At 36.1% G+C, this 27,680-nt stretch overlaps 1 protein-coding gene and 1 long non-coding RNA gene across 2 annotated transcripts in view; one reads left to right on the top strand and one right to left on the bottom strand.

Annotated features, from left to right (window-relative positions):
- Itga1 (integrin subunit alpha 1) overlaps positions 1-27,680 on the top strand; it is a 148,835-nt gene that overhangs the window by 71,378 nt on the left and 49,777 nt on the right. Inside the window, exons 3-8 of the mRNA XM_070041152.1 lie at positions 2,100-2,212; positions 5,024-5,112; positions 5,229-5,340; positions 6,516-6,643; positions 18,299-18,447; positions 22,814-22,964. Coding sequence (XP_069897253.1) covers positions 2,100-2,212; positions 5,024-5,112; positions 5,229-5,340; positions 6,516-6,643; positions 18,299-18,447; positions 22,814-22,964 — 742 coding nt within the window. The remainder of the gene's footprint in view (positions 1-2,099; positions 2,213-5,023; positions 5,113-5,228; positions 5,341-6,515; positions 6,644-18,298; positions 18,448-22,813; positions 22,965-27,680) is intronic.
- On the bottom strand, positions 5,038-22,599 carry LOC138840780 (uncharacterized). Its single transcript, XR_011376220.1, has 3 exons — positions 22,517-22,599; positions 9,369-9,485; positions 5,038-5,109 (listed from the first exon to the last, which is right to left on the bottom strand). It is a non-coding gene; the product is annotated as an uncharacterized lncRNA (long non-coding RNA).

The raw sequence follows: 27,680 nt of genomic DNA on the forward strand, positions 1-27,680 counted from the left end.
ATAGGGTTTAAACCTTAATGAATTTAAACATTTTTGTGTTTATTTATTCACATCTGAAACGACTCTTTAAAAAAAATTCTTATCTGAAACTACTTGCACCATTTGCTCAGTAGCTCAGTATTTACAACTGTCATAGAGCTTATTTACATGAATATGAGCTTGCCCAAAGAAACAGTCAAAACGAATCCCATCATTTTCAATACAATAGACTTTAAAATATCTAAAAATGCACACCTCAACTTTGAACACTATGTAAAGCTAAAAATAAGAATAAAAATTCACTTGATCCACTTGTACCATGTACAATCTCTCAATTCTTTTTAGACATTTCACTTCATGATAAATATTTCTAACTTTCCCATGAAAATCACTTGCCTGACAAAGCTTCCAGGCTCTTTAACCATCTGAGTCCTACTCCTAAATACACTCCATTGTTGTCTATGTCTCTCTGACTCTGAAGCTTCCAGACATGGTCTAACCAGTGCAGAGCACAGAGGGACTATCACTTTCCTTGACCAGGGCATCTATTTCCAGCAAGGCAGCCTAAGGTCACATTAGCATTTTTGGCACTACATACATCATTGGCTCATGTTTATATGCTATTGACGAAATCCACCATGACTTTTTCACATGAACTCCCATTAAATGAGGTTGCCCACATCCTGTGCTAATACAGAGCAGTATACAGTTTAGTAATGTTGCTTACTTAGGTTTCTATTAACTTTATGATTCTTTTTGTCTAATGTACAGCTAAATTGAAATGACAGGCTCCCTATGAAGATATATACTTTTAACCACGACCGACAAAAAAAGATATATACTTATAAGTATTCTAATGCTGTATCTGTCTTTATTCAATTCATTAATAAAGGCATATCTTAAGACAATCAGATGCTCAACCTTTGGTTGCAACCTTTGATGGCAAGAAATAGTCTTTGGATATAGCTGTTTAGCCATCAATCAACCAGCAACTTGAATCCACCAAGTACCTCAACATTCAACCACATTCATCCATCTTATTCCTAAAGATAGCTAGGAGACTGTTAAATGTCTTATCAGACATAAATCACTGTATTTTTCCATTAGTCACTATTATAGTGGTTTCAGAATTCTGCCTAAGAACTCAGTAAGTCATTTCTAACCTACTACATGTCTAAATTTTTACAAACTAGTACATGTTAAGATTAAACTCATAATGATTTCATGTTTATATTTCCTGAATCCTCTCTGAAATGATGAATTTCTCATTGGAAAAATCTCTTAATGCTTGTGGGTCTTTTGTAAAAAAAAGAGCACAGTGGCAGACTTAGCTAATAAATATTAGTTCAAATTTTAAAACAATGCTAAAAAGTGGTTTGTATGTCCCTCCCCCACGGTATAACCTCTGCTTTCATTGTATTTGATGTTGGTATAATTTGGGGAGGGGACCCATTGCAACAATGAGATGTATAAGTCGTTATGTCGAAAAACGAACTTTACAACTTTGGCTGGGGATGGGGTGGGTGGGTAGGAGATGGGAAGGGATGGGAAGGGGAATCAAAGGAGGAGGAGGCAACAATGCTTGATAAGAAATGTACTCATTACCTTGCCCATGTAATTGTAACCCCTCTGTACGATATTTTCACAATAAAAAAATAGAAGGCAAAAATTTTTGAGATCTTTCTTATTCTTAAAAGTATATCCTGGCTGGGAAGGTGGCTCAATGGTAGAGTGCTTGCCTTGTGTGCATGAGGCTCTGGGTTCGATTCCTCAGTACCACATAAGCAGAAAAAGCTGGAAGTGGTGCTGTGGTTCAAGTAGTAGAGCACTAGCCCTGAGCCAAAGAGCTGAGAGACAGTGCCCAGACCCAGAGTTTAGGCCCCACAACCACCACCACCAACAACAACGAAAGTATATCCTAAAAAAGTATACACTAGTTCAAATCAATCTGCAAATTTGCAGATTTGCCTATTTGAATAAAATTAAATTACCAACAAGATAACTATTTTATTGTGTCTATGGGATTACTGTCAACTCTCTAGAAATTTGTCATAAAATAATTAAGACAAAAACAATTCTTTTTGTTCAGAAATGTGAATTGATTTTATTTTAACTTTCAGGGTGCTTATTGGTTCTCCTTTAGTTGGCCAGCCCCAAACCAGAACTGGAGATGTTTATAAATGTCCAGTTGGGAGAGGTGGATCATTACCTTGTATAAAGTTGGATCTACCAGGTAAGTAAAACCTAAAACAATATATCAAATCTCACTATTCTCAGTGAAAAGTTTTCAAGTGACTAAAAAGACATTATTAGATGTAATCTAGAAGCATTCTTCAGTAAAAATCCAAATTCACATAGAATTACATCATGATTCCCTCTTCTTTTAGCTTGCTTTAGTGACTATCAAGAAACATCTTTAGATTTAGAATTATTTTTACTAATTTTACCACCTTTGGCACCTCCAGTTCAAAATCCTTTGGTAACATGAAAGAAATTTGCCAAATAAACTTGTTCATCACAATTCTCCAACAAAATTTAATTTAGTGCTTGCTTCTCACACAGAACTAGAACAAGAAAAAGAATGATAGAGTTTGTTAAAAGAATAAGAACTATTCCCATAAAAGAACAAGGAGATACATTTAAATTAAAACAGATACATGTGATAGAAATATCACTGCAGTTAGAACATGACCAGAAAATTCCTTTAGAATTATTCAGGAATTAGAAGAATTAATTCTATGTTCTATAGAATTCAGTGTTCTGTAGAACATTGAATATCATAGAAACAATTTCTTTCTTTTTTCTGGAGATTCTTACCTCTAACCATTCAAAAACTGGAAGTGCCCCACTCTGGCTCAAACTGGTAGAGCTCTAGCCTTGAGAAAATAATCCCAGAGACAGTGCCCAGGCCCTGAGTTCAAGTCACATGACTCTAGTTGCCTTTTAAGATTTCTGATTTTCATTGTGAACATTATTCTGTGAATATTATGTTCCTCTACCTGAGAATTCCAACTTCAGGAATATCTCAGCATCATTTTCTACTTATTGATTTTCCTTGAGATTGAGTCATATTTTCTTGCTTCTTTTGTGTTATATATCTGGAACATAATCAGGATTATATTTTTTAACAGAAGAATGGAAGGTCTAGATCCTACTATATATTTTGTATCAACTTTTTGTTTAAACTATTTCATTTGGCTGAACATAATTATTGAATTCTGAACTTTTTGCAGTGAAAAGTAATTTAAAATCTCTCTTTAGTTTTTGCTACATCTTCTACATAACAAAAAGTCACTTAACCAGTGCCAATCTCCTGTTCCAGGTTCCTCTCTAGCTTCTTTTTGTCTCTTTACTTTCATGTTTTTTTTTCATAACTATTTTCTTCTTCTCACTAGAATTTACAATAATCATCAGCAAAACAGTTGTTCACAGAGGAGCTACTCTTCCACTAATGGAAGCTACATTTTTGTTTTCTAAAATCAGCATAGATATTTAAACAACATCAAGAATAGTAAGACGTTTCTACAGTGGCCTGTAATGGTTCCAGCATGCTTATCCTAGCTCAACATTTTTGTAAGAAAAACTCATATCCAGATTATTTGAGGCCAGTGTATAGCAAAGCCCAGTTCCAGGTATAGAGCACATAAAATTATTGGATATAAACCAATGCTAAGATTACTGTATTAAACTGACCCTGAATCACAGCTTCATTACCAACTTCTTCTTTTTTTTGGAGGGGGGTGGGTCCGGTCATGGGGCCTGAACTCTGGGCTTGGGCGCTGTCCCTCAGCTCTTCAGCTCAAGGCTAGTGCTCTACCACTTGAGCCACAGAGCCATTTCTGGCTTTTTTCTTTTTGCTTATGTGGTGCCAAGGAATTGAACCCAGGGCCTCAGGCATGCAAGACAAGCGCTGTACCACTGAGCCACCTTCCCAGCCCCCAACTTCTTCTTAATGTTACTATTTTTTTTTCTACTACAGTGCTGAGTTTTGAATTCAGGATATTCTTGCTAGGCAGGCATTCTACCACCTCATTTACACTCCATTCCCTTTTGCTTTAGTTATTTTTCAGGTAGAGTTTCTTGGGATTTGCTTTGTTGTTGTTTGGTTTTGTTTGTTTGGGGTCTAAGGCTAGCTTAGCACCATAATTCTGCTACCTATACACTCCCACATAGTTCGGATGTGGTCTCAATTAATTTTTGCCCAGCCAGTCTCAAATCTTGATCCCCCTGATTACCTCCCATGTAGCTGGGTATACAGGTGTATGCCTGTTGTCAATATAAAGTCTATAGATACAAAGACAAGAGATCTTCAGGTAGGGCTCCTTCTAGCTATGACCAGTGAGGCGCATCTATCTCCAACTTGAAGTATTTATGCAGTCTACTAATCAGGGTTTAGGAGCTGTTGTTTTGCCTGTCCAGTCTTACAGGTGAAACAGATTGCTAATTTTGTCAGGTTAGATTACTGGAGGCCCCACCATTCTAGCATGGAATGTCAAGTGTACTCCTTTCATTGAATCCCCTTCACCCAAACTTCTTGGCCACTTCTCTAGGCTTGCTCCAGTTTTCTTTGTAATCTTCATTGTTTGGAAGAATCATGCTGAAAAAATTTTATGTTTGACTTTTCTTTTCTGTTTTACACATCTTCTCTTTCCATCTCAGAAATCACATTTCATCACTGGTTGTTTATAATGAAGAATGTAGGGTTTCTTTGCATTTACAATCTCATAAAACTATGCATTTTATTCATTTTAATTAGCAAAGATGTGTGAAAAGCAGTCTCACATTCTCAGTACCCTGCTAGTTCTGTATTCTTTCACAGTTCAGCCCAACTATTTGAAACAGTGATACAGACTGTTTCTGGGATTGAAGCCAGCCCCTCAACCCTCGCTAGTTCATTGTATTCCTTAGTAACACTTGCAAGTCTACTGAGTGGAACCAAAAGAAGAATGTGCTATGATATCAACAAAACAAATAGAATCTTTTAGGGAGAGGGCACTTTCACTTGGCGGAACATGTTTTCTCACTTACACTTACTTCTTTGCAGTGAATACATCGATTCCCAATGTCACAGATGTAAAAGAGAATATGACTTTTGGATCAACTTTAGTCACCAACCCAAAAGGAGGGTTTCTGGTAAGAAAGAAGAAAATAATAACACTTTGTAACAACAGGAACACATCATTATGCATCTTGTTATTAAAAATCTGTTCTTTTATCTTATAGTTTTTGTTTTTTTAATTTTTTAAAAGGCATGTGGGCCCTTATATGCTTATAGATGTGGACATTTGCATTACACAACTGGAATCTGTTCTGACATCAGCCCCACATTCCAAGTGGTGAACTCCTTTGCCCCTGTACAAGGTATATATTTTATGCAATATTCTTGCATGTTTGAAAAGCATAAGCAATGAATGAGGCGTAAGTATACACAGAAGCATACCAAAAAGCTACAAGCATTTTTTATTTCCATCTGTCACCATTACCAATTTAGGTAAATGTTTGCTTTGCCAATATATAATAAAGCTGCAATGCTATTATTGGAATTGATATTAGTGCAAATAACCTCTACAGAGTCAGGTTTGAACTTCCAACCATGTTATGTGTATTTAAAGTTGAGCCTGTTTGAGGAAAGTAACTTCATCTGAAGTATGCTTAGAATGAAAATGTCATCCCAAATTGCTATTGAGAACTTTTCCAGATACAAAATTGATGAAAATTAGAAATAGTTCTGTTTGTTGTAAACCCAAACCAACTTTAGATGAATGCACTGAGCATTTCTTACCTCCTTTGCTTTTTCTAAATCCATTATTTTTTTCTAATCATAAAAGCAGTAGGTCCAGTCTATAGCATATTAGCTTACCAACTAAAATGAATTTCTTTGCCCCATTTGTTAGGAAATGGAAAGACTTGGAAAAAAATTATATTAAGTGAAGTAAGCCAGGCCCAAAGAAACATAGGTCCCATGATTTCCCTTATTTGCAATAACTAGTGTATGTCTGAGACAAGCAGAAACGGTCAGATAAGTTGATGTTAGGTGAAATGAACCCCAAGATAAGAATTCAAATGTTTTTTTCTTTCTTGCGATGTGTCTAACATATTGATAAAATGATTTCTTTGTTGCTTTGTATGTCCTCCCCCCCCCAGTATAACCCCTGCTTTCATTGTATTTGATGTTGGTATAATTTGTGGAGGGGAAGGGCAAAAACAAACTGTTTAACTAGAGATACAGGTGGAACCATTGCAACAATGAGAGTCCTTATGTTGAAAAACGAACTTTAAAACTTTGGCAGGCGGGAGGGGGCGGGGAGGGTTGGATAGGAAAGGGATGGGAAGAGGAAACAAAGGAGGAGGCTACAATGCTTGATAAGAATGTACTCATTATCTTGCCCATATAATTGTAACCCCTCTCAGTATTTTCACAATAAAAAATTAAAAATAAATAAATAAATAAAATGAATTTCTTCCCACCATGAAAAGTTTCTCACTCCTCTCAAAAGAAGGTTCTGAGTTTGCATAATCACCTCTTCCTATTTCAGAGTGCAGTACACAGCTGGACATAGTCATCGTGCTGGATGGCTCCAACAGCATTTACCCCTGGGAAAGTGTCACAGCTTTTTTGAATGACCTTCTTAAAAGAATGGACATTGGTCCGAAACAAACACAGGTACATAGCTCTGGGTTTATATTTCTCTTGTTCTAAACAAAAAAATTTGAAGGCTTTTATTGAATATGAATATTTGAAAAATAGTCTAACTCATAAAGGTAAACAAAGGATGAATTTTACATTCTATAGCCATTATTTTATTTAAGATCATATTATTTCCTAAAGAGGAAATGTGAAAGTTGCCATTCTCAGTTTTCTCAGAAACTATCCTCAATTTATCTCTATAAAGTCATAATTTAATTCTCAATTATGTAACAAATGAACTTACCTTCAGTGATATCGGAGAAGAGTTTCAGAGTTTGTAGAGAAAGTCTAAAATTACCTATGATCTCTTTTCTCATTCTAGATAAACAAATTAGTAATTGACTACTGGATATTTATTAAAGTATATTTTTCTCTGTATTAATACTTGCTTTTGTTGGTGGTGGTGGTGTAGTCACCTGGGCACTGTCCCTGACTTTTTTTGGCTCAAAGCTAACCCTCTACCACTTTGAGCCACAGCTCTACTTCTGGTTTCATTTGGTTAACTGGAGATAAGAGTCTCATAGATTTGCTTGCCCAGGCTGGCCTCAAACCACGATCCTCAGATCTCAGCCTCCTAAATAGGAGGATTATAGGAGTGAGCCACCAGCATCCAGCTAATACCTGCTTTTTTGCCTTAAATAAAAAATAGTGCTCCAGGTTCTGGGGGACAGAAAGCTGAATAGCTATTCTTTCTATTCTACAAATAAGTACGTATTTTAAACCCAGCCCCTTTACTGTCTTTAACAAAGTGGAACACCTCCCACTGTTCTTCCATATTAAACACTAAGTTTCTAATTAATTTAATATTGATTAAAATCATACAGTGACAAATCCAAAAGAGTAGATAACAGGAAAAATGGATAACAAGTAATCAGTGCCTAGAGGGAAGGAATTAGCAATGGCATCAGTCTAAAAGGCTGCTGTGTGGATCGGGAGTGGTAGGAAAGCATAGGGGGACTGTAAGATAGTGTGTACTGTCTCATGTTCTTCCCTTTCCATCTGAGACTGTTTTGGGAGTGGCACCAATTATTGTCACACCCACACAAGGATTGAGACAAAGTACACACACACACACACACACACACACACACACACACACACACACAGCTATGCATCTAGGTGTATCTTTGTAGAAATCTCACTTATTTCTGTCTTTCTCTGCACACACACACATATGTGTATACAGGTACATTTATATATATATATATATATATATATATATATATATATATATAATTTTAAAAAGTGATGGTAGTTGAAGGTTTCATTTTGGAACTCAAAGTTCAAAGTGAAATGTCATTTTCTTAAGATCCTAAATTTCATAGAGTAGGTGGAAGAGTAAGGTTATCTATTTATCTGTCTATCTGTCTGTCTGTCTATCTATCTATCTATCCATCCATCCCATTGGACAATACAGAATTTCTTGAAAGCAGCATAAAATCATTAAAGGAAGTGTGCTTTTATATATCACAAATTGAAAATTTTTCAGTAGATTCAATTTCTCAAGCACAGTTGACCTTCTTAAGTAAATCACTAGAGATTTTGAGAGAATATTGTATCTCTCCTTAACATGAGGTGTAAAGCAGCCTGATTCTAATATCCATCCAAGAACTTTGATTTGCTCTTTCTTCTGGCACCTGTTCCCTCTGGACCCTGTTTCTTTTCTTTCTGTACTTCTCAAGACCTCTTTCTCTGTCTCTTTTCATTCCTCCTTTTCTTATTTTTCTGTCATCCTCAGCTTGATCAATAAGATTTCACCGAAAACTAGGAGGAATCTTGAAAGTCATTGAGCTTCCCACATCAATGTGTGAAGGGTTCAAGAGAAGGTAGATGGCGTGTTCAAGGTCACTTTGCTTGCTGATGACACATCAGCACACAAGTTCTTGAATTGTAGTCCCCAAGATTTTTCTTTCTAAGAGCTCTACTTTCTAAGTTTCCAGACTGGTCTCACTCAGCTTCCTAATAGTAGTTTTGCCTTCCCTTCTACCACACCTGACTGTCCTCCTTCCCGGGACTCCCCTCCACCTCAATCACACCAGGTTTCCCAGATTTTCCAGGTTCCAATCTCATCACTGTCAGAGCTCAAATGTTATCATTTTTGTAACCCCTGCCTCAAGATGGTTTTGCTAACAAGTGTTTTCTTTCCTTCCACCTGTTTGTTATGTCTGTTACATCTATTGTACCTTTTTAGCCAATCTTCTCCTTCCAAACCTAATAACATTCTTGTTGTTTTTGAATTTTCTAATATTGCATGGCAAACTACTTGTTTAGTTTTATCATTCAATTTGCTTTCCTATTTTACTGTACAAATGGTATGTAAGTACTTGTGGCCGTGGCATGTTTGAAGTTGCCTCACAACTCCTAAAAGAAAATCTCAAAACTGATTTAAAAATAATAGCTACTGCTTCAATGAAGATTAGCATCAATGATTCAGTTCTGGAAGGAAAAAACAGTTACTTGTTTATGTGCTTGATTGATTCTGTAGAAATTTTAATGTTTTTCATTATCAGAGCCATGAATTAATTTGTCTTACTAAGAGTTCTAAGAAGAGCTATTTACTTGTCTATCAGCAGAATTCCATGCTAGAATGGGCTTCACAGAGTTCTGTGTCTTTTTTAGAGATAACAATGACTCTATTCAGAGGCATGGGGACCAGTCCTTAGAGCCCAGATACCACAGAGAATAGAGAGAATGAACTTACCCTGAGGTTGAAGCGTAGAGTCAATGTCACTTAGTTCTAGAACTCCATTCCACTGTGTAACACTGTGAGTATGGTCATTTGTAATATCTTCTAACTTGGCCCAAGAGAACCTGCTACCTGAAAAGAGAAAATGGCTGCATTTATGGGGTTTTTGTTTGTTTTGTTGGTCCTGGGTTTTGAACTCTGGCCCTGGTTGCTGTCCCTGAGCTCTTTGGCTCAAAGTGAGTGTTCTACCATTTGAGCCACAGTACCACTCCCAGTTTTCTGGTGGCTAATTGGAGATAAGAGTGTCACAGACTTTCCTGCCCAGGCTAGCTTTGAACCACAATCCTCAGATCTCAGCCTCCTGTGTAGCTAGGATTACAGGCGTGAGCCACCAGCACCTGGCTTATTTATGATTTTTAATAATTATATTTTATTCTTATTGTGGAGGTGATATACAGACATGTGACAGTTACGTAACTCAGGTAATAAGTACATTTCTTTTTGAACCATGTCTCCCCTTCCCTCACTCACTCCCAGTTTTTCCATCCTATGAGTACCACTGCTGTATATGTCTCACTTTTTCTGTGTCCCACTTTACCTTCCTAAAGACAAATAAGCTAACAAACAAGAAAAAAGGGAAAGGCAACAACAAAGTCTCTTCTTTCCAGCATTTGAAGTTAATTTAATAAAATATTACTTTATATGATCATATGCACATGAAGAAATGTACAACATCTCTGGCCATAAAAATCAAATATTAATTTTTATATGACATTTTCCTTGTTTCACTTATTGTGAAGCTTAACTACACGCATTCAATTATTCGGATGTGTGTACTGAAGGCGCAATATGTACCAGCTCTATGCTACGAATTGGTTAAAGGTAAAAATGAGGAAGACATGGCTCTTCCTGATGAAGACATGGCTGTTACTTAATGACACTTCAGACTGATATAGTTACTCCACCTGTGGCTCCTCAAATTTCTACTTTCCAGTGATAGACATGCTTGGACCACGTGCCAGCCTTTTAGAATCAGCATCTTTAGGTGGAGAGTATAGGTGTTCTTATGGAATCCATATTTTAAAATAAGAAAAACATGTCATGTGAAAGCAGATTAAAGTTTGGGAAATGCCAGACTAATGAATTTTATTGTGTCACATACTCTAGATCATACTAGTCTACGCTATCTTTTTACCTTCAGTCGTGACCAACCCTGTACTCTGGGTAATATTGAGCCCTCAGTAATCACTAAAGGTCATAATTTGTGCAGTGCCATAATTTTCTCTAGTGGTAGAACTTTAATATGGTATTTTTCCTATTGACTCGCATTAAAATGTTCTTTTATGTTTATTAAGATAGGTTTTAGTCTTTATTATTTATATTTTATTTTCTCATTTTTTAAGTTTGGCTTAAGCTACATCAATGACATTTTATGAATAATTTTCTAAGAAATTGGGAAAGGCCAAGTAACTAAGCCATTACATTTGTTAAACATTTTTAATGAGATTTTTAACTAGGTACTTCGGCATTCTTTCAGTAGACTCAAAAAAGAAATTAATTCATAAAAAATTGTAATGATACTCTCACTTCAAAGAACTCTGCATAGAATAACATGCTACTTTTCATTGGCCTCACGGAAATTCTGTCTCAAAACAGACTATTTGTTTTGACAGTCTTAACTTATGTTAAGTGGCTAACATAAGTTAAGCATGCTTAATGTATTCTTTTGTTTTGGGGGGGTTCTTTAGTTTGCTTGTTTGTTTTAATTAAAGCATTCAATTCTTGATTGCAAAAATTAACTTCTAGTATTTTTCCTCTTCTTCACTCACCCTTTCTAGTCCTGTTCATGAATGGAAGAAACATAAAATTAAATTGTAAGAAAGATTTTTGAGAAGTTGCAAAGATAGAAAGCTAAGAGTCAGTGGAATGGAGTGTTTAAGATGTCTCATGCATATCAGTGGAGTTAAGAACCGAGTTGAAAAAGTCTGTGGAGAAGATTTCTTTCTAGAAGAATCTTACTGAGAATGGCTTCAATAGGATCATAAAATGACACATAGTTGACTGGGGCCTGACTAGAGCCTGGAACAACTGTAGGGCTGACAGCAGCGCTGTCCGTCTGCTGACAACCAGAATAAAGGTAGCTATCTTGGGATTAGCTTGTTCTCCAGGAATTTGTTAGAACAAAGAATATGTGTGTTTCCCATGGATCAGCATGGGTCACTCAAACCAAGAGCCAGCATTAGGTCATGTTAGATCCTATCCATAGAGTCTCCTGGTGGTGAGTGGCTACATATGTTGAGAAAAGCAGAAAACATCTGTAATTCCAAGGAACTGAGGTCATATAATTCATTCACCAAGGGCAAAAGTGCAGGTGAGTTATCTCAGTGAAGTGGTTTGCTGAAGGACCACGTATTTGGACCTGATTCATCCTAGGAAACTAAGTATTTCTGTATCCTTCATTTATCTTTCCTCCCCTATCTCTGGATAGGTCAGGTCAGAAGTTACAGTTAACAATTAAAGGAAAACAAGTAGGAGAACTCATGAAGAAAATGCCTGTCACACTACATTCTCAAATGTAGGTCCTTTATCTCCCATAAATCCTCAGTAGGAGCAGGAGAGAATATGAAACTTTTAATTAACTTGGATGTTTTGTCTTCTTTATTTTATTTTTATTTAGATAGAACCATATAAATATTTGGATTTCTTTGGACCTACAAATTTAATGTGCACAATTGAATGCCACATTAAATTATACAATTTAGCCAGGCACTAGTGTCTCATGCATGTAATCCTAGCTACTCAGGAAGCTGAGATCTCAGTATCATGGTTTGAAGCTAGGTCATGCAGAAAAGTTCTTGAGACACTTATCTCCAATGAACCACTCAGTAAAAGCTAGAAGTGGAGCTGTGGTTCTAGTGGTAGAGCACAAAGAGGCTCAGGGATACCACCTACACCCTGAGTTCAAGCCCCAGGACAAAAAATATTAAAAATTAAAGAGGTGCTGGGAAGGTGGCTCAGTGGTCGAGTGTCTGCCTTGCATTCATGAGGCCCGGGATTTGATTCTTTAGCACCACATAAGGAGAAAAAGCCAGAAGTGGCGCGTGGTTCAAGTGGTAGAGCAGTAGCCTTGAGCTGAAGAGCTGAGGGACAGCGCCCAGGCCCAGAGTTCAGGCCTCACAACAAACAAAAATAAACAAATTAATTAATTAATTTAAAAAGTTAAAGAACAAATTTTACACAATTTAATGTGGCATAATCTATAATAAAATACAGTGAGATAGACACCTTCAAAAGAATAATCAAAAAAGTCCTAAGATATTCTTCCTACCCAGGAATAACAGAAACTTAGCTTCATATAAGTTTTAAGGTATTGTAGGCCCTACCCCCGCCCCCACACATACACACCAAAAGCAATTGCTTGCTGATTATACATCCTGAGATTTTGTTTGCTGTATTGATTGCAATTATATATTTGGTACAATAGAAAGATTGGTTTTAGTCACAGATTTATCATTAGTATTTGCAATCAATGAAATAAAAGGTAATATTAATATGAAACGTTCCTCGAAATAATTATCTCAACAAAGAAGAACAGAAGCCAGGACAGAAGGAAGGAAGGAGGAAGGAAGGAAGGAAGAAAGGAAGGGAGAGATGAGAAAAGTGAAAAAGGAGAGAGGGAAAGAAAAGAAAAATGATAACAAAAATGCTTGTGTGAATCACATGGTAATTTAGATACATTAGGGAAATGCAAGAAAAATGATGGAAGAATCCACTTTAAATAGTTACTCTCTCTTTATATATATGTATATGTATATACATATATATATATATATATATATATATATACATATATCCATTGACCCATGAAGACTTTTACAAAGATACTGAAGGAATTTTGCCAGCCAGTCTTTCACCCAAGATAAAGTAAAGGCTATAAAATTGCCTTTTTAAAAACCACCTATAAAAACAAACCTGAAACACTCTGAGCTTGCCATAAAAGATATGATGGTATAAACATTATGGAGGTCTTATTGATCCTCAATACCTAAGCATAACATTGTTTTTAATAATAAATGGGAATGATGTAAATATGTCAGATACGAGTGCATTACCCTAAATAAAACCAGTAAATTGTGAGGCTTGATATAAAAGTGAAATATACTAATGGAACAATGTCTAGATTGTTCACATCAGGAGTGTAGCATAGCACTAAACTGGGCAAAATAAAAAAGAGAAATTAATTAAATGTTAGGAATATTATTTATCTTTCTTTTTACTGCACATTTTATAGCTATTTCTCTAGAAGACTTAAACATGGGGCCTGATTCATTGCTTTTAAGTCTAAAAAGAAGCTTGATTGAGTCCTTTAGCAAGCCCCTTGACAATCAGGCTAGGGGTTCTGGATGTGATACAGTCATTGAAATAAATCTTCTCTCGTTCTAGCCTTACATCTACCCCATCTCTACCCAATAGGCACCTGACTAATCACTCCTTATCTAGAATGGAATAGTACCCTATTTCCCACTGAATAGTACTCAAACTTTCCAGCAGACTTAAAGGCATCTGACAACCTGGCCCCCAGCATTTCCAGGGCACCCTGCTTCTTCGGTGCTTGTTCTAACTCTTGCCCTTCAGCTCTAGGCCCTCATCCTGCCCTATCCAGTTCACATTATGTAGGACTCCTTGTGGCTGGAATGCTTTTATCCACCTATCCCTTTGTGTGAGCTGATATATTCACATCAGTTCAAATGTCACTTTGCTGTAATTTTTTATGATGATCTATCTCCCCAACCCTTCCCAAGAAAAATGTCTTCCCCTCTCATATCCCCATAAGTGTCACATGTCCAGATCTTTTTTTGTTTCTGGTTGGTGGTGGGGTTTGAACTCTGGGCCTAGGCATTATCCATCAGCTCTTCAGCTCAAGGCAAGTGTTCTACCTCTTGAGACACTGCACCACTTCCAGTTTTCTGGTGATTAATTGTAAATAAGAGTCTCTCGGGACTTTCCTGCCTAGGCTGGCTTTGAACTATGTTCCTCAGATCTCAGCTTCCTGAGTAGCTAGGGTCACAGGCCTGAGCCCCTGGCGCCAGGCTACATGTCCAGATCTTATCACTCCAACATATCTCCTTTGTTTTGTAGGTCTAGCCTATTATCCTGGTAGACTGTGCATTTTTTGATGACAGAATGGTGATGACAGGTATTCTTTTGCCATTCTCCCTTACAGAAGATATACACTGAACCTAGTTTTTTCCTTGAGCTACTCTAGTTTCTGTTTTCTTTTTCCATTTAGAAGAATTGCCAGAGTCTTTCTATGTATATTATTTGTCACCACCTCTCTAACTTCAACACTCTGGGTTTTGTAACATTCCAATTTAACTGACTATTGCAATTGGTTGCTTTTTATTCTATTCTTTATCATCAAGACATGTTGCAGTTACAATATGACTTGATTCCCTCCCAAAGTATTTTCATAAACCGTCAACTATTCTTTTTCTGGATGTCTCATTGAGAAATCTAGATCTAGATCTAGAAATCTAGATGTTCCTTCTTCTATGAGGTGTTTCAATGTGAGATCCTGGATGTACTTATGATTGTCTCTTCTCATGTCCCCTTGTAATATGTCTTCATCACTTGGCTCACTTTGTATCTTTAATTCTCAGACTTATTTGATTCTACATTAATCCTTTAAAATCAGTTTCATCTGCTTAAATTATAAGAGGGAATTTAAACTGTCTATTGAACTTATTCTCCCTGATTCTTATTACAGGATAACACATGTATGTATATGTGCATGTGTATTGTAGTAGTGTTGCTGTTATTTAACTTTTTTCTTATACTAAAATTTAATAAATCATATCCATTTCTGGGAAGGATTCATGACAAATCTCATTCTGACTGGTTTCTAAGGAAACAAGCAACCAGCCTCAGCCAGAGACCTACACTAAATGTCATTTCCCTAAGATTTGAGTTTCCACTCCCCACTCCTCTCATTTCCCACACTTCTTTGTGTGATTCTTTTTCTGCTTATCATCATTTTCCTGCTATCTCAGCTTTCCGCTGTGTGAAATGGTACAGTCATCTAGTGGGAATGTATAAGGGTCAACTGTGAGCAAAGCAAGACAGTAGTAGGGATAAAAGAATGTCATATGCCATGACATAGTCTCTGCCTGCCCCTTTAGAACTTGAAGTGTAGTTGCAGAGATAAAGCATGAAGATCAGTTGAGAAGAATGCAGCACTCAGATATGTTTGCTTCTAAGCTCTGAGAAGGGAAAGGTCAATGTCTATGGGTTACATTGGTGACTAAGGGGAGTGGGAGTTTGGATAGCATGTAGAAAAAGAATTGTTCCTGGTAGGCTTTTCATTTCCTGCACTCAGGCAATGCTTAAGGAGAGGTTGAGGGACAAGGAGGAAGAAAAGATCCTGGGAGCTGACTTGGAACCTTTAGTGCAAAACAATATAGAAGACTAAGGGCAGACATCTGAAGTCTCAGTTAGAATAATTAGAAGCAAATGAAAGACAAGAGATGAAGGAAGCAAAAGCTGTAAGTTACGTAGTATCTTAACATTTATAAAAATAAGCTTATGAGTGACCCATAGTAAAAAGAGAGAGAGAGAGAGAGAGAGAGAGAGAGAGAGAGAGAGAGAGAGAGAGTCTGACTTAACAAGGTTTTTGAGATTTTTATTCTTCCTAGTGTGAAAAATAATTTGTCCAGATAATCTAGTAGTTTTTAGAAGGTTCTATCAGATAGATATATAAAGTATTAGCCCACATTTGGCACAAAACTATTGTTTGGTTCACTTTTATCTCCTTTGTGTACAAGTGAAATACTCTCTCCTAGGGAATTAACAGCAAGAATTTTATTGACATAAATAAAAAGGAACAGAGAACACTCTTTAATAAGAAGTGGTAGACCTCTTGAGCAATACTCAAATGTGCACCCCTGCTTGAAAAATGCTGACCAAATTTTAAAGGGATACCAGTCTATAAATTGTGCATTTTTTAAATTTTAATTTAATTTTATTTTATTTGTGAACATACTGTACAGAGGAGTTACAATTACATGGGCAGGATAATAAATTGTGCATTTTTTTGTTCAGCAATACTGTGTCCCAAAACACACGACGGAGGTAGTTGCATTTAACCAAGGTTGGAAGTGAGCCAAGTGAGTTAATGGAGTGAAAAAGTGGTTAAAGGAGTTAAGTTTTTGCAAGTAAATGATTATAGTGATTGGGCCATGGAATGCAGGCTAAGTGCCAACAAAAGCATAATATTAATGAATTTATTGGAGGTCTTGAGGTATCAGTATAGTCAAGAAATTCATGAATCAGATTTAATAGGTAAATGAACAAAAGTGATCAAATCAGCGAGGAAAACAATTGAAACTTCAATTGAGTGAAGCTCTTCAAATGAAAAGGTCAAGGACAAGATTTTTGGAATGGGTGTCATAGAATTAGAGGAAAGGATACTGCAGGTGAGATTGATAGAGGAATGAAAGGTGAGGCTACTCAATAGCTTATCCAAGGAGGTGCTGAAATTCCCACAGATAATGACCAAAGTAGAAGTGAAAATTTTTAAAATTCTTTAGACTCCAGACCAATCAAATGAAAACATGGAGAAATAAAAACAAAATAAACTCTGTAAGTTATTCTGAATGGATGAACAATTAACTTCCATAGCCATATTTATTCACTTCGGTACCTAGAATTAAGCAGAATGACTACTGAACTAAGTTGGTTCACTCTTTTTTATAGGGAACATTTATATTCACAAAGACAATGTGAAACCTACTTGAGTTCCTTTCAGTAATTAGTCAGTGATTCCTAGGATCACCAGTCAAAAGTTGTAGTGTGACTGGAGAAGAAAATTAAACCTATGCAAAGATTAAAAAATGTGTATCACATTCAATTAATTATAAGTCAAAGAAATGATTTGAAGTCATGGATATATCCTTATCTGTTTTTAAAAATGTTTATTGTAATTAGGTGGTTATATCCTACCTTGCTATCAAAGGGGATTCTGATCATCTCTGTCCCAAATATAGTAAAACCTAGTCTCAGGACAGATAGTGAATGATAGTAAGAAACAGATAATGTCCTTAGAGAAGCAGAACTAAACAGTAATAGAATAATCAATTTTCCTGTTCATTCATATTGTACTATATACCTCATCTTAGAATTAGTTACATATATTTTCTAATTCTTTCTTTGTTAACTAAACAATTTCAAGGGTGAATTCAAATATTCAATTTTCTTTTTACAATGGTATCTATTTATTTGTGTGTTTTATTACATAATTCAATGTATCACAGTGTCTCTTTTTATTAGCAGAAGTTAGTGGGAAAATGACTAAAGTATGGAAGAATTGTAAGGGGCACATTTTTGTTGAGAAGCAGTAAGTAATTGAATTAGCCCTTGTATATCACATGTCTTATACTTCTTTCCACATTTACTCTATGAACTGAGCTTTTTAAACTCAGGTTCCTTATCTACAAAATGTGATCATTTGGTTACCAAATTTCCAATCACAAAATATTTTAAGGCTCCCAGAATTCATCTGTAAAAATTATTGACTAGATAATCCAATCATTAAGAAGTTTAACAATATCAATTTTATTTTTGTTCTTTAGACCTCTAATACCCACAAAATTGTCATCATTGTCCTTATTAAGGTAGAAAGATTGGTGTACTGATAGATTTATAAAGTCACCTAAAAGATTAATGTGAATCATACCAGATCTACATATTTAAACTCCAGAAAAATTGAACAAGGAATTTTTTTACATGTAGGATTAATTTTTTGATTTTTTTTATTGTGAAAATACTGTACAGAGGGGTTACAATTACATGGGCAAGATAATGAGTACATTTCTTATCAAGCATTGTTACCTCCTCCTTGAACAAGGAATTTTGCTAGATGCATAACTCCCCATGGTTTGGTATTTCAGGTTGGAATTGTACAGTATGGAGCAAACGTAACCCATGAGTTCAACCTCAATAAGTATTCATCTACAGAAGAAGTACTTGTTGCAGCAAAAAAGATCAGCAGGAGAGGTGGCCTCCAGACTATGACAGCTCTGGGAATAGACACAGCAAGGTACAGAAACAAAAAGCAAACAAAAGTAAAAGACCATGTGAAAGAACTACACATAGTCTTGTCCACTGGAACTTGATTCAGTGTTTGCTTTGGAAATATTTCATATTGGCTTGTTTAAAATTAGATTCAGAAAATCAAGTTAGCCTGCAATGAAAACTCACCACCCTTCTTCTGTTTCCCTGTGATTACAAAGGTCTAACTTACAGTGAAACAATTTTAAAGTTAACTGTAGTATACTTTGTTGTGTTATTAGGGGTATAAAGACCTAATATTAGTTATATTTATTACATTTGTTCTTTTTTATTGTTTTGCATTTATTCTTTATGTTCAGCTTCTAGGAGTCTCAATCTAAAGTAATGGATTAAAATAAAATTTAGTCATATCTACTCAATATGTATGTCTATATAATATATATGTATACATATGTATTAATATGACCATATATTTTAGTACTTGAATTAGCATCATTGAAACTATGTTAATTTAAACATGATCATTTAAACATTTGTTAATTTAAAACAGATATGTTAATTTAAAACCTTTTCAACGTGAAGCATGAAAGAAATACAAAGAACTTCTTCATTTTTCATGCTTTGTTTCCTTCTTTACTTTTTTTTTTCATTTCCCTTCTGTTTACAACCCTTCTTTCATCCTCTCTGGTGATTTCTTCATGGAGAAAGCATAACCTGCTCTGTGATTTCATTTTGTTTCATGAGAACCTACAAACTATTCTCTGTTAAAAATGCAGAACATCTTATTTCCTGTATTTTCTCCAATCTCATCCAGTTCTTATCTCTGGCCTATTTCTTTCCATGTTATTAAATATAGAAAACTACAGGCAAACCCATTTCACAAAAAAATCTAAAAAGTAGTTTGTCTCAGGTTAAGAATCATTCTATTAAGTGTCTTTAACTTCTGGACTCTCAGTTGGTTTTGAATTACCCAGGCTCTTATTTGACCTGACTAACAAAATCAGTGTTTTAAGGAGGATAAAATGGTTCACATGAATATCATAAGGTTGGATATTCAAATGTGTAAAATTTCATAGGCAGCTTTAGACTCATTAATGTTTGAAAAGCATATGGTTCTGGATACAGAGATCAAGAAGCAATAAACACAAAACAGATGGGATAATTTTACATTTACGTACCTGTAGGATCACCAAATTGCATGTACAGAGAACACATATATGTAGTGTACTGAAGGCATTCCATAATTGATTGTGACAACAAATTCCAAATAAATCAAAATGTTCTTTGAAAGCCCTAAGCCTATAAGAGTTTTGAGTTGTATACCACTTACAAATGAACATTTGCCTTTGAAATCTAATTGAAGAAATATTCTGCCTCCCTTTGCACCTGTAAAAATGCCACTGTGAGAAATATGTCCCTAAATGGATTTTGTTACATGCTCCCAAAAAGGGTTAACAGTAAGGCAACATTTACTGAGTGTTGAATACACATACAAAGTCTGTGGTCATATTGTAGTATGAGTATTTTTATCATACATTAGATTTTCATGACTAAGCCTATTTTAAATTATTTTTTATTCCTTTTAGGTAGAACTAATTTCAAACAACAGTTTTCATTGCTTAGAAACCACTATCTCAGCCAGATGTCAATGGCTCATGCCTGTAACCCTAGTTACTCAGGAGGATGAGATCTGAAGATCACAGTTCAACACTAACTTTGTCAAAAATATCCAATCAATAATAATAATAATGATAATAATATCCAATAACTACCATAAAGCTGTAAGCCATAACTCAGTGTCAGGCTGAGGAAAAAGGGAGAGAGAGAGAGAGAGAGAGAGAGAGAGAGAGAGAGAGAGAGAGAGAGAGAGAGAGAGAGAGAGAGAGAGAGAGAGAGAGAGAGAGAGAGAGAGAGGAAAGAAGGAAGGAGGGAGGGAGGGAAGAAGGGAGAAAGGAAGGAAGGAAAGAAGGAAAGAGGGAAGGAGGGAGAGAGGGAGGAAGAAAGGAAGGAAGGAAGGAAGAAAATAATGGTAGAAAACATACAATTATCTCCATTTGCAACTAATTCACTTCATTTCAGTTCAATTTTTTTCATGTTCTCTCTTTTTTAATCCCAAACTTCATTCCTACCAATATGCTTCCAGGATTTTCCCCTAAGGCCTGGATTCTCTGGTCACAAAGAAAAAGATCCTCCTGAATATTTTAATTTTTAAAAGCAATAGAAGAGGATAATAATTCCAGGAAAGGACATTGAATACTGGTGCTTTAGAAGCAAAAACAATTCATTAAGGAATATATTTGAAACAGAAAGGGTTCACTTGGAAGTTCTGCCATTGGCTATTCTTCTATTACATAAAGTCAGCCCTGGTTTCTGAGCAACCAGATTTTTTTAAAGAAAAGTCTTTTAATCATCTTCTTCAGCTGATATTCATTTAGTTCAGTTATGACCTTGATCTTTAAGAAAAATAAGAACTTTGGGTGATCCTCTAAAGAATTAGAATTGCAAAAAGATTGAACCTCATGTGATACCCATGTCCAAACTTCTTTGAAAACCTAGCCTGTGGCTTCTATTTTCACCTTTGTTTATGACTTAAAGAAGTAAGAAATTCTACTTGTATAGTATGCTAAAGGAAATGCATTCATATACTTGGTGAAAATTGTAGGAAAGTCAGCATTCACGAAGAACCGTTGCAACTGGGAGTGTTGCAGTGGGGAAGAGAGATTGTCTCCACTTTTAATACAACAAGGAAATGTGGAGATTTACAAATGCAGGAAAGGATGGGGAGTCCGTGGACAATTACTGAAAGGGAAATGGAGATGCAGGGGCTGCTTGCTAGATTGGTTGAACATAATTCTTGTTGAAGGCAGGTAAATAGTAGAAAACTCCTGTTATACTCTCAAAACTAAATGCTCCACTTCTGATACCACATATGTTAGTCCTGGCTCATCTTGACCAATTTTATGATATCATCTTGGGTCTCCTCCAATTTATTTTATTCAGGCACCAACCATAGTTCATGTAGACTCTAAAAACTGAGAATTCCGTCCCATAAGTCCATTCCCCCCTTCAGTAACCTGGACATGCTCCGAACCTTATATTTCAGGGATTTTTTTTATAGAGGCTTCATTATATAAGCCTAACTGATTATTAACTCGGACTCTATGACCTCTCCACTTCCTGCAGAATGGGAGTAGGGACTGTAAGTTCCAAACTCTCATGGTAGAGCTTATCTTTCTGGTGATCAGCCCCTATCCAGTACCTCAGGAAGCATCATCTGACTAGAATGAAAAGCTGTTTCTGGCACTCGGGGAATTCCAAAGGATTGGAAGCTGTGTGTCAAGAACAAAGGGCAGAAACTAGATATTTGTCTTTAATTAACAAACCTTTGGGCAAATGAAATTTAATAGAATTTATTTAGCAAAGAATAACCTATGGATTAGGCAGCATTCAGAGTCAGAAGAGAACAGAGATCTCTGCTTTAGCAAAATGAGCTAAAACTAGACTAAGTAGGCCAAGGCCTCAGATCAGAGCCTAATTTAGAAGCCTACTCATCATTGCAGTCCTGATTAGAATGTATTTCTCTCTTCCAAGAACTCAGAGAGGAAATGAGTTGGCTAAACAGACACAAAGAGTTTGTGCCTATATGCCTGTCTGTGTCTTTCTGTATAGGATATGTAGAACAAATAAATGTCTATTTCTCCTTAAATGTCTATATTCCTTAAATTCTTGTTTGGTTAATTTTTGCAATTTGGTTATAGCATTTTTCCTCTCTCTTCATGCCATCTCTTCCAATGGCTCCTTCAGCAATCTATGTCCTAAAACCTAGCTCAGGACCAGTCCTTTCTTACCCCACAAACCTGACTGATTTAGACCAGCACCATCTGCAGTCCTAACCCATATATCTCACCCTTCCCCAGACACAGGACACTTTCCTACACGATGTTCTTTTAAAACAGAGTATTTCAGCACCGTTCAGTGAATGTCAGTGATGCTGGGAAATGAGGTGTCCAGCAAAAACTTTGGCAGGAAGTAGAAGAGGCCAGGGAAGGAGTGGTTGTAGAGGAAGGAGAGGTCAGGAGAATATTTACAGACCTGACCTTCAGTGAAGCTGATGGGTATTCCAGTCATACTCTCCCTTCATGAAATTTCCAAGAAGAAAATATTGTGGCCTCTTGTATATGTCCTTAGCAACATGGTGATCTCTACAGTCCTTGAAATGCATCTGAAATTTACAAACGTGAATCATTAGCCTACTGGCTGAAACAAAGCATATTGAAGCTGAACTCAGAGAATACCAGCAGGGACCTAGAGTTGCTAGGTTTTGGTCTAGGTTTTCACTTTGCCTAGTTTTGAGGTAGTTTGATCAGCCTATCTTTTGTATGCACTCTTTTCAGGAAGGAGGCATTCACTGAAGCCCGAGGTGCTCGAAGGGGAGTTAAAAAAGTGATGGTTATTGTGACTGACGGAGAGTCTCATGACTCCTATGATCTGAAAAAGGTCATCCAAGACTGTGAAGATGAAAACATTCAACGATTTTCCATAGCTGTAAGTATCTTGCTACTTCTCACACTTGAAGGCATTAAATGTTGTTGTCAGGGGCGCATTTATATTCAGACCCTAATCTTAGAAGATAATGTCTGTGTGCCACTTACTGCACTCAGATGAAAATGAGACATCAGAACAGAGCTTATGATTTCATTTGTGTTTCAAGTAAAAGACAACTGTATGGCATGTAAATGGCTTCCACATGATATTCACTGACACCTGCCTCTGTTCTGAATGTCTTTTTCAGGTAAATCATAGCAGAATTTCAAATGTTTGGGCTTAACATATTTGAATTGAGTGAAATGGAAGAAATTTAGAAGGGTTATTTAAAAACAAAAAAAAAATTTTCTCCTTCATAGAAAATAATGTTTACACAAGCTATCAGTCCCTTAGATGAAGGATCAAAATGCATTTTTTTTATTTAACATCACCTGTGATGTTATATATTTCAAAATTATAGGTGTGCAAATCATGGTAAATCCAGGTTGTTTTTAAATCCCTTATATTTCTTCTAAATTCATACTTCTACTTTGTATTTATAACTATTGTTTTTATTCCTTAAGCATATCACTTGGACATGTTTTTCTTTTCCTGTTGAACTTTATCCACTTGTCTATTTTCTATCACGTAGACTGCTAAATACTTGAGAATATTGACATCACATATAAGAATTTAGTCATTCATGGCCTAAAACACAGTCATCAGATTTGTTTTATGTCTATTTCCAGCTACATCAAGTTCTAAATAAAATGGAGTTACTATGTCAACCCAACAGTTAATCTAGAATATGCTTAATTAGAACCAAAGAAGAAAGATGAAGATTATTCTAGGATGTTACATTATCTGCAGATTAATTTAGGTAACTGGGATTCATATAATTCAGAATCTGTATGAATCCCAAAGGAATACATAGGTAACAAAACTGCTGACAGAAAAGGTAGTTCTACTGTGTACTCAGAGAGGGAAAACATTGTATAATATTTTCTCTGGAAACTCTCCTGCCTTTTCTATGCATATTTTGGGTTGTATACTGCCTAGATGTGGTGAGCTGGCCACATCAAGAAAGTATCTTGAGAACTGTTTTCTTAATGAGATATGGGATTCATTTAACATAAAGAACAATGACTTCTGGGCCCATGGCTCCCATCTGTAATCCTAGGCTGAGGAATGTGGTTTGAAGCTGGGCTGAGCCAAAAATTTACAAGATCTAATTTCAACCAAAAAACAAAAAGAAAGAAACAAATGAACTAATAAACAAAAGGTAAGGTGGCCTATGTTTGAGTTCCCATCTACAGAGGAAATGTATAAGTAGGAAGATAATAGTCAAGGATGACAAGATAAATAGTGAGAACCTATTTAAAAACAACCACAGGTATTGTATCAGAATTCAGTCACAAGAAAACAGAGAAGACACATTTTTAGAGGTCAAATTGGAGGCCTTTATTGGAAAGCCTGTGTCTGAAGGTAGATTCCTGTCTCAAAGACCCACAACCCAGAACAGCACTTGAGCAAAGCTGTCAAAGACAAAAGCCACATGTTTGACTGTGGCACCCAAGCCCAACATGAGTGTTATACATAGGCACAACCAACTATCTGGGTGAACAACCAGGGACCATCAGGACCCAATTATGTAGGGAAAGCATGACTTTCCAGAAGCTCAACCACTCATGACACATTAACAATCCAAAGAATGTCCTCTGTCACCCCAATAGTTCTCACAAAGTCCCCATCTTCTATTGAGATGCCAAGATGATATTACTTAGATCCAGTATCCTTATTTCAAAGGGACTGGGGCATGAATTAAATATTAGAGCTGTTTAGCATGTATATGGCCCTGAGTTCAAACCTTAATACTGCCACAAAAGGAAAGAACAAAGGAAAGGAGAAAGGAAAAGAAAAGAGCAGGGGAAGAAGGGAAGGGAAAGGAAGTGGAAGTGGAAGGAGGAAGGGGAAGGGGGAAGGGGAAAAGGGAAGGGGAGGAGGGAAGGAAAAGGGAAAGGGGAAAGAAAAGGAAGGGGGAAGGGAAAGGGAAAGGGAAAGGGAAGAGGAATTGTGGCCATATCTATTTGAATTTTCCTTCCTTATCCAAGCTGCTGCCTATAACCTTCTCCTTCATTTTCTTCCCTCACTGCACAGCTGAGGTGGGAGAAAGCACTAGTAGTCTCTGTTCAGATGTTACTAACCTCCCACATTTGGCATTTTTAGCAAAGTACACAGAAATTGACTTCTTCTTTCCTAATGGCATTTAGAAGTTTCTAGTTTACACCTTCCTGCTCAATGTCTAGATATTTGAGTAGAGATGAAGTTTAAAATATCCAAAGCTACCCAGATGGCCAGCAAGTTACCTTATAGACAGCTCCAGCCTTCCTTAATAGCGTGCCTCTTCAAGGTACCACAGACTTTTCACAGACATTAGTATTCTCCTTATAACCACGTAACAGGGGAGGAAGCTAAGAAAAGGTGATGTCCTGCAGTCTTATAGACAGGAAAAGAAAGTCCTGTAATCATGAGAGACATGTATTTCCTCTGGGCCAGTCACTGCTGCTCCCCAGAGAATGGGAGCAAAGTTGTTAGTCAAGCAGAGGGGGGAATAATCAAGAATAAATCCACCAACTTTTCCCCAGAAAGGAATATTTAGAAACCACTTTGAAACCTGCCTGACTAGATGGATGACAACTCATATTCTCACATTAGCATTTAATGTGCTAAATGCACATAGTGGTTAGTTGGGGCTCTCAACTGTTACGTATTTTATGATCAAATAAATACATGTCTGTTGTAGATCATAAAAGGTAGCACTTAAATAGTAATGTTCTTTTCTAACTTTCTATAATTGAAAAACTGTACATTTCTTTACCAAAATATTATTTTTTTCATAGCATTCTAAATCTAACTTAAGAAAATGCATGTACATTCCTAAGAGACTACCCAAAGTCTGTACTCATCATACCTTGCCCTCTTTTTAGTAATATTTTTTGGCATCTACATATACAAATCTGAAAATTTAAGTTTAATAACGTTTTACTGCTTTTAACTTTATAAAAAGATGGCTATGCTGTATAAATATTTTAGAAACTTTAAAACTTAATAATTTATGGTTTTTCAGTTACGACCATATAATTCCTTCATTGTTTAAAAATTGGGGCAATGTTTCTATGCAGTGAGATGTGGTATTTCAATTTGGAAACTGGGAAGGAAATAATAACTTGGAAATAGCGTATGTCCACATACCATAGCATGGAATGTCCATATAACGTTTCAATCAAGATCATATCCCAATCAAGACTGTAGCAGCTCTGTCACTCTAGAAAGTTCTCCACACTTTCCTCTGTTTTCAGTACACGGCCTCCATTGCAGCCACTGCTGTCACCTCCACTCCGGTGCCAGTTTTGTCCTCTATTGAATGTTGTCATATAAATGAAATCACACATAGGATGGTCTTTTGTGTTTTCCTTTTCACTCAATTCAATTTGGACCTTTCAAATAAGTTATTATAATAAAAGTTTCATAGCTACTTAAAGTGAAAACCAAAGTAATAATCTGCACATAACACTTGGACTCAAGTAAAACCTAAACTTACTTCTTATTAGAAAAATGATGCTTTCACTACCAGGAGATTAATTAAAAATATTTTTAGGTAAATAAAAAGTGAAACTATGCAATCTCCTAATAGAAATAACAACAACATCAACACAATCCAAAAGATGGCTATCAAATGCTTATTTGTGTTTTTCTTAATGTCCACCAAATTTTTCAACTTCAAATGTAGAGTTAGGTCAAATCTTCATATTAAAATTTTGTATTTTAAACTTGGAAATTATTTTTAGATTTTTTTAAATAAATGCCTAATTTTAGATGATATACTAAAAAAAAGTGAAAGCATAACCCTCAGTCTGGACAAAAACTCTCAAAAGAAAAAAAATCAACGTGTATTTATTTAAACAAGTAGATAATTGAACAGACCTCAAGCAAAGAAAGAAAATATTATGACAAAAATTGCATGACAATCTCTCAACATCACTAGTCAGGGAAATATATAGTAAATAAGATACTACAACAACACAAGTGAACAAGGGAAAACTGATAGTAACAGGTGCTGACAGGGATGTAGTGAAATTGGTGGGAGTGATGTTGAAAAATGGAATACTTACCCTTGGAAATTGTTTGTCTTGACAGGGACTGGGTGCTATCTCTGAGCTTTTGTACTTAAGGGTAGTGCTCTGCTCCACTTCTGGGTTTCTTGATTTTTGCTTTTGTTTCTTTGATTGTTAATTGGGGAAAACAATCTCATGGACTTTCCTACCTGAGCTAGCTTTGAATTGTAATCCTCAGATCTCAGCGACCTGAGTAGCTAGAATTACAGGCATAAGCTGGCGCCCAGCCTGGGCCCTTCTTATGAAGTTATGATTACTATGCCACCCAGAATTCACTTAACAAAACAAAACAAAACACTATGCCTACATAGACATAGAAGCAAATATTTACAGCAGCTTAATTAATCAATTTTTGCAACTCAAATGTTCTTAGTGAACAAATTGTCATGTAGCAAGTCTTAATCATCAATAGAACAAGGCAAGCAGTGTAGCTAGTTCTGAAATACACTCTCAAAAAAGAAAGAAGCTGAGGAGGAAGCCTACCATTCCTTAAATGTGACCTTGTGGGAAAAGCAAAGCTATGGGAACTCAGAACACATAGCTGGATTCCATGGTGGGCAAA

Source organism: Dipodomys merriami, unplaced genomic scaffold (assembly GCF_024711535.1).
Source record: "Dipodomys merriami isolate MVZ:Mamm:240054 unplaced genomic scaffold, mDipMer1.0.p SCAF_30, whole genome shotgun sequence".
NCBI lineage: Eukaryota > Metazoa > Chordata > Mammalia > Rodentia > Heteromyidae > Dipodomys > Dipodomys merriami.